The sequence below is a fragment of the Cydia pomonella genome, chromosome 1 (assembly GCF_033807575.1).
Source record: "Cydia pomonella isolate Wapato2018A chromosome 1, ilCydPomo1, whole genome shotgun sequence".
In the NCBI taxonomy this organism is placed as follows: Eukaryota; Metazoa; Arthropoda; class Insecta; order Lepidoptera; family Tortricidae; genus Cydia; species Cydia pomonella.
Genome location: NC_084703.1, coordinates 30,067,893 through 30,076,091, shown reverse-complemented (window position 1 = coordinate 30,076,091; position 8,199 = coordinate 30,067,893). Strand labels below are relative to the sequence as shown.

General features: G+C 43.6%; 1 protein-coding gene across 1 annotated transcript; it reads right to left on the bottom strand.

Annotated features, from left to right (window-relative positions):
• Nucleotides 1-4,498: 4,498 nt before the first annotated feature.
• On the bottom strand, nucleotides 4,499-8,199 carry LOC133519333 (nucleosomal histone kinase 1-like). The gene is made up of 3 exons (XM_061853374.1): nucleotides 6,186-8,199; nucleotides 5,184-5,253; nucleotides 4,499-4,902 (listed from the first exon to the last, which is right to left on the bottom strand). Exons 1-3 carry the CDS (start codon nucleotides 6,405-6,407, stop codon nucleotides 4,685-4,687), a joined length of 510 nt encoding a protein of 169 aa, XP_061709358.1. The 5' UTR covers nucleotides 6,408-8,199; the 3' UTR covers nucleotides 4,499-4,684.

Here is an 8,199-nt window from a genome sequence, read left to right as displayed (position 1 = left end):
TATTGATGCAGGGTGGCTTGCCTGACCAGCTGTGATATTGCCTCACACACAGAACGCCAGCGTGTTCGTAATTAAGCAAGCGGTATTTAAACCTCGGGTTCTTCAAACAACTCAACATTACAGACAATAAACCAAGAACCGACAATATAGATAACCTTCGATATTTCGTGGTATCGTTTTACAATTCGTAGCTACTACCACTGGGGGTCCGTTTGTTAACGAGCAATAGCTGTTTTACACAACCAGCACTAGATCGCATAGATTACTTTAGTTTCTACGTAACCGCTTAATAAATAACTAGCACACAATGGAAATATACCCAATTCCTAAAGACGGCAACTGTCTATACAGAGCCATAGCAGATCAACTAAACGTTGCACTGGACAGGAACTACGACCACCAGGAAATTCGAGAGGTGCTTGCTACCTATTTATACACTGAAAGAGAGGATAGCCGAGTTCAACTAGCGCTAAACGGAAGTGTATCGGACTACAATAGGACTACCAATAACTCATGGCCCCCTTGTGCCGAACTTATAGAGGAATATATTCAAAATCAGTTCAAAGACAGATTTTGGGGAGGTGAGCTGCCACGAGCTGTTTCTTGGTAAACATATACGTCCACATGGACCAACAACCATCCCTATATTATAGAGCCCCCATTTACGAAGCCCACAAAATGTGCACCTTACACCTGTCCTACAATAATCATCACTACGACTCGGTACGCTTTCTGACCCCAATAACGGCGACAGCTAATATAACAAAACCCAACGCGAAACACGTCATCTCAAGCGAGCTATCTAGTACACAACCTGATACAATAACCGGCGCATCGGTCAGGTAGGGCCCTGCTCACCTATAAGTATGCATGAACCCCCTTTCATTTCGCTGAACAGCTCTTGCAACAGCTACAAAAACGTAGATTCAACCAGGCAACGGTTAATAAGACCCACCCCTAAGGTAGCAATTAGGTCGCTACGACAGTGCGACGCGCCCGACGCGGTCTCCGTGGCAACCTGGAACGTAAGAGGCTGCGCCACACCTCAAGATAAGATCAACATCGATTGGGAACTATCAGCCCGCAACATCACAATAGCGGCACTCCAAGAAACTCACCTATCAAGCGGCGAATTTATCTCAAATAATTGACGCGAGTGACCCGCGGAGTAGCTATACTCATCCAAAAAAACATCCAATGTGAAATAATAAACACATGTCGAAAGTACAATAACATCATTGCCACACATTTAAGATTATTAATAAGCAACAACCAGCAACCCACAGAATTATTTATAATCAACACTCACGTCCCAGCCGGAGCGGCAACGTGTCTCGGCGTCAAAATCGGAACTTTACTACGACAAGCACGAAAAAAGGCCTATCCTATAGTGTTAGGTGATTTTAACGCCCATATAGGGGCAAGGGAAGTAGGTAAACTAACGAATTCAATTTCCAAAAACAATTTATTTCATCGCGACTCTAACTTTAACGGAAATCTCCTTATTAATTTCATTCAGGAGCACAATCTATGTTTGAAAACGTCTTGGGGGCGTCCTTCGTGCAAAGTAACATGGCAACTGGGATGCCGAGCGTCCCAGATTGACCACATTACAAAAGCCAGTGTTCTTCGACTCCATCCAGGGCTCGACCCAAAAATCAGTCAGCACTGATTACAAGCTTGTATGGGGTCAGATTCGGAACTCTAGCTGGGTCCATATTAGCACTCGTAACTCCAGCAGCGCACGCCGTACCACCAACAATAACAAAGCAGTTTAACTACAAAAACGTGAACTACGAAGCGTTAATAGAAAGCACAGCAGTTGTCAAGAAGTTCCAAAAAGAAGTGAAGCGGCTACTATTCACTAAAAATAGCTCGTCAATAAGTCAAAATAGATCTAATAACTCCCTAACCTGGTGTGAATTGAACGAGATACTCAGGCAGGCATCAATGACGATTCCTCCGAAATGCATTGCCCGCTCAGACAGATCCCATAACGATCGCGCCTTAGACATCGAGATCAAAACAGCACGCAAGCAGCTTCGCGCTGCCCAAACAGCGGATTTTCACAACGAAAGCACGCGTTTCTTTCGCATCCTAAGTAAAGCCCCCCGGGCTATGAGAATGAAATTTACATACAAATTTTTAAAAGGATTCAGAAAAGCACCAGAAAACCGAACCACCCTTACTTGTTTCATCCCAATGTCGAACTGGGTGTCAGAACTGAAGAAAAGCGAGGGCAAAACAATGGATACAGTCGCATGCGACAACGACCAACTACCTATCGAGAAGGGACCCGATATGGACACGATTTCAAAAATCATTGCAAAAATGAAAAACGGTACGGTCCCGGGCACCGACGAAATCGCACCAGAACTGTATAAGGCGGCGCCGCAAGAATTTGTAGCCCAGTTAAGCAAGATCATGCAAGACGCTTGGACGAAAAACAAAGTACCAGAGGAGTGGCTTATATCCAAACAGGTACCGATTCCTAAAACTACATCGCCTAAAAACGTTAACGAATATAGGAGAATTTCCATATGCAACGTAGGCTATCGCATATACGCGAACTTTCTCCTCGAGAAGCTTGACGAGGAAACAAGAGATTTAGGTAACTATCAAGCAGCTTTTCTACACAATCGGTCGACTGATGACCACCTCTTCACCCTCCGAAGGGTTCTTGATATCAACTGGCGAGAAGGAAGGAAGGTTTTTGTAATCGCCCTAGACATCGAAAAAGCATTCGACAATGTAGACCTCAACGCGCTAAGGGACATCCTACTCAGCCGCATAAGCACTCCCCTTACAAACAGAATCATTGCTGCTTGTATGAGAGAAAGAACCCACATTGGCTGGTTTGGACAAACCACCGAGACTATAAACAAAGGCAAAGGAGTCAAACAAGGATCCCCTCTGTCCCCAAGATTGTTTACAATCTTGATAGATGACGTACTTAGAACTCTGGAAGAGGAGGATGAGGCTATAAGTCTTAACCAGGACAATGAAATTACCCTACCCTGAATACTATCATTTGCTGACGACCTCATTATAGTAGGCGACTGCATTAAAACTCTGGACCGCGTAGTTAAAAAGCTAAAATCACTATTAAGCACGGTAGGACTCGTTAATGAAACCAAAACAAAGCTTATTGTCAGAGATCCCCTCGGCCCACCTGTAGCGGAACAACAACCGTTGCCCCTTGGCGGAGTACAAATAAAGCCAATAGAAACATTCCGCTACCTGGGTACCTACATAACCGCGACACACGACAGGCGAGCCGCAATTAAAACCAGATGTGAAAAAGCTATCAGAAACGCGAAAATTCTAAATAAATTCATACAAAAGTACAAAATTGACTGGAAAATAGCAAAACTACTATACAAAATGGTTATCGCGCCATCTATGACCTATGGCCTTAAAGCAATGGCCCTCACAAGCGGCAACAGATCACAGCTCAGAAAGTATGAGAGGCACATAATTAAAGGAATGCTAGGAGTCTCCAATAAAATAACCCCCCGAAACAAAAAATACAGGAACTCCTTGAGGGGAAGACTATCACGAAGATAATTAAAGTGCGCAGGCTCTCCTACTATGGACACATACTCAGACGCCCAAAACCGCACCTTCGACATGCAGCCTTGGAATATAGGGAAAACAGAAGAAAGATAGGTAGACCTATCTTCACATGGATTGACTCACTTAACCACGACATAACCCGCTACACCAATAAAACCCGATCTTATTGGGACTCCATAGCCCATAATAGGGACTTAATCAAGAAAAAAGTATCGCAGATTTACAATCAACCAGAGACAGATACAGAGTCCGAGCCTGACGAAAGCGACGGACAAAGGACAACACAACCTACGTGATAACACCAGGGGCTATAGTCTAGCCGCCTTAAAAAAAAAAAAAAAAAATGTATATATATATATATATATATCTCTATATCAAAACAGTGTGTGGTGTCCATACACCACTTTTTCGCAGTCACCATCCCTTCGTATATATTTACACTTGTATTTATATATCCTCCCTAAACTGGGCACGATGCTAGTATTTGGTCTGGTTCTTCTACTCTCGTCACTCCCAATCCTTCTGACTGCACCCGCCCTACACTCCCGCACCTGTAATATTGGCTCACCGTGTCTCGGGCAGGATGGTCTGTTGAGCATGCCGGGGCGGCAGATGATGGGAGGAGTACACGAGTAGACCCGAATTCACGCCCTAGCTCGGAACAGGTTAGCCTGGACAGAGAGCGTACCGTAGCATACGCCTCTGATCGACGGCCTGTATCGTACCAGCGCGTGTATTTGAGCATGCTCGACGAGCCTCGCCGTCCCTCTCTCCCTTTTATGACCAATGCCTCTGCGTCCTTGCAGCAGTTACTGCTGGCTGGTGTAGTCACTGAATGGAACGGAACGGTCTCTCATAAAAAACTGGCCAAGTGCAATTCGGAATCGCGTACGACGGGTTCTGTACCATTATCTATAAAAAACAGCAAAAAAATCACGTTTTTTAGTATTTATTGTTGCAGCGGCAACAGCAATACATCATCCGTAAAAATTTCAACTGTTTAACTATCACGGTTCACGAGATACAGCCTGGTGACAGACGGACGGACAGTGAAGTCTAAGTAACAGGGTCCCATTTTACCCTTTGGATACGGACTAGAAAAAGCTAATCAAGGATATAACAAACTTACCATTTGCAAACCAATTTGAAACACAGTTGGCGCTGGGAAAGACCTCCCGCTGTCAATGAACAGACTCCACAGATCTTTGCCATAGCGCTCCAGCACCAAATATCTGTATTTCTCTCCCTTGTAGTTGTGTGAACCATTGCCGTAATATGACGGCATACCGAGGCATGAGAGCTTCTTGCGTTTCATGAATGAGGTTACTGAAATAATTTAATTATTTAGTGGAGTTTGAACCATTACGAAAAAGTTAACGACCCATATGTCTTTCTTCTATCATTAACATGGGCAAATCCACCACGGTTTAGGAGGGCCAGATATAAGGGGCGGCAGACTTTATGATGGATGCTGAGAAACTGTGGCTAGTGCATACTACAGGGCCTGGGGCCTACAGCGGACAAGACAGCACATGTACAGCTGGGGGAATATAAACTTTTTGTTAAAATATTTTGTTTTACATTGTTAAACAATACATTTCACTTACTGTCATCCATTTTGGCATTTCTGATGTAGAAATGTTTCTCCACAAACAATGGTCCATTTTCATGAGGTTCCTGGTCAAAAACAAGAAATTTTATAAATATCTTATAAATTGTGACACAATTGATCCAAACGCGCAAATGGCATTGGATTGGGCATATCCTCAGGAAGCCTGACACCCACATATCCAAGGTGGCCCTTACCTGGAAGATGCCCGGAAAACAGAAACATGGTCGCCCTAAATCTACTTGGCGCCGTTCCGTGGAGCAAGAGTTGGGTGTATTGGGGATGGGGTGGGAGGAGGTTACCCAAGTTGCCCAGGACCGGAGTCAGTGGAAGAAAATGGTTTGAGCCCTACACCCCAGCAGGGGATAACAGGATGAAAAGAAGAAGGAAGAAATTGTGACACAGCTTAACTACTCTGTAGAAATGGTTTCTGCCTTTTTTAAGTTGATGAATTTGAGAATGAATACTTAATAATAATGCTCTAAGAGACACTCAACTAGGGAAAGAAATATTTCCAGTTTCAATGCTCATGTATCATTATAGTATGTCTAAATCAGAGTTCACTTAGCATGATTTGAGTACTTAGATAGTTTGTCAAGATTGTTTTTAAATTGATTCACACTACAAGAGTTCACAACTACAGTGGGTAATTTGTTCCAGGCATTTACTATTCGGTTTGCAATCAAGTTTTTGCTGATATTTGTATTATGCTTTGTTGTTACTAGTGTAAGATAGTGTCCTCTTGTGCGCGTGTTTGGATTTCGAGTGAAGGTAACCTCTTCACTCGAAATCCAAACACGCGCACAAGAGGATTAGTTCTGGACAGTCGTACTTATTTAGGACTAATTAGCACCTAGGTCATGTTGATATGGTAAAAATGATCTGGATAAGAATATTCTTGCAGCTTGCAAAAATATAGCCAAGAATTAACTATATCGTAGATAAATCACTAGTAAACTCAAATAATACAGAAATATTGTTACAAAGTGAGTCTACTTACAATTTTAACGACAAAAGGATAGTTGGAACTTTTCGGCGTACTATCATGATCGCATGCAGAATAAATTTCTCCAAAGCCCCCGACTCCTATGGAAGGTCCGATGCGCCATTTCTTCTTCATGGTAGTATCATGTATTATTTCGCCAGTAGCAATAGGAGCTGGCATTTTATATCCATTAGCTTTTTTCTTTGACGCGGCGACCTTTTTGGCTCTCCCAGTCATTTTGTGGTTAGATTACAAGAGTAAAACAATAACAGAAATTAAGTTATATATTGGCACTAAACTATAAAATTCACAATATTTTTTCTTACAAAATACAGGATTAGATATGAGATTGAAATCAAAATAGCGTCGTTTTTTGACTGAATGAAATGTCACTTGTCGTTAACCGCCGTTAATTTTGAGTTTGGGATGTACCCTACTCTATTGACAGTTCCGCGTGTTATCGGTTTTCTATTTAGAACCAGTATTACCAACCATACAGATACTAGACGGCACTGCACTTTAATGTCCAGTTTCCGTTTTTATCCAATTCCTTAAAAAAATATCCAAGTGCGGTTTTTTGCATTTTTTCAAGTTCTGCCCACTCCTATACGTCACGTTCAAATCAAGAGATTATAAAATGTAAACTACAATTTTCACTCGCTTTCGGGTAGGTAAATTCAACTACTGTGACTTTTTTCTTATTTCATACTTCATACCACGCGCGGTCCTAAAGCCCCCTCCAGACTATGTGCGTGAATCGCGGCGCGACTTCGCGGAGCGAACATACCGCGACGTTGACGTAGACTCTACACTCGCACAACTTCACGGCGATTTCGCAGTTTGGTTCGCGGCAAGATGGCGCCGAAGTATCAGCTGATCGGATTTAGTTTGCGGCAAGGCACTGATTCAAACTGGGAACTGTTAAATTGATTTTTGGTTGATCAAGTTCGCACCCAATATAACCAAGTAGCCGCCATAGAAGGTTATGACAGTTCAGATTAACTGACTCGTGAGCGAATCGCGGCGCGAAGTGATCGCGAGTGTGGAGTCTTGCAAGTTCGCGCTTCGCGTCTCCTTTGACGCGGGCCGAATGCCGACAAAAAACGGGGAATAAGGCGCGAAGGCGTGAACAATCTGCGAAATCGACGCGAGGGCCCTCCACTCGCGTTCGCGGCTTCGCGCCTCGATTCGCGCACGATTGTGGAGGGCCCTTAAGACTTTACATATAAGAACCAATTACCACACTTCCCGATTTCGAAGGCCGATTTTGATAATCGTTTTCATTTCACGGAATAACAGCACATCGTTAACAATATTTGAAATGTAAAAAATACTTTGTCTCTCTCTAATTGCCAAAAATGTTCAATGTTTGATATTTTTGCATATGAACCATTTTTTTAAATTTTAAATATTGTAAACGATATGCTGATATTTGGTGAAACGGAAAAATATTCTATCTCGGGCCTGAAATCGGGTCTTATATCAGGCCTGATAAAGTGTGGATGTAATTGGCACTTTAGTAAAGGCTAGAGGGCCCTCCACACTCGTGCGCGAATCGAGGCGCGAAGCCGCGAACGCGAGTGTGGGTGGCCCTCGCGTCGATTTCGCAGATTGTTCACGCCTTCGCGCCTTATTCCACGTTTTTTGTCGGTATTTGGCCCGCATCAAAGGAGACGCGAAGCGCGAACTTGCAAGACTCCACACTCGCAATCGCTTCACGCCGCGATTCGCTAACGAGTCGGTTAATCTGTTAAACTGTCATAACCGGGGGGACGAATGTTACTCGCGTCCGCAGGAGTTACCTACCACGACCTTGCACGTGTCCCCTGGGTGGTGCTAAAGAGTGACAAACCTGAGGCGAAATAATAGGCAAAGATAGCGATGAATATTACAGACGAAAATGCGATTGGCTCAACTTCGGGCCCACATATGCACAGCTCCTCACAGAGCAGTTTGACGAGAGATGTTGGACCTTCAATTCGCATCTTGCAGATGAACATAGAGGGTATAAGCTCAGCAAAAAGCGACT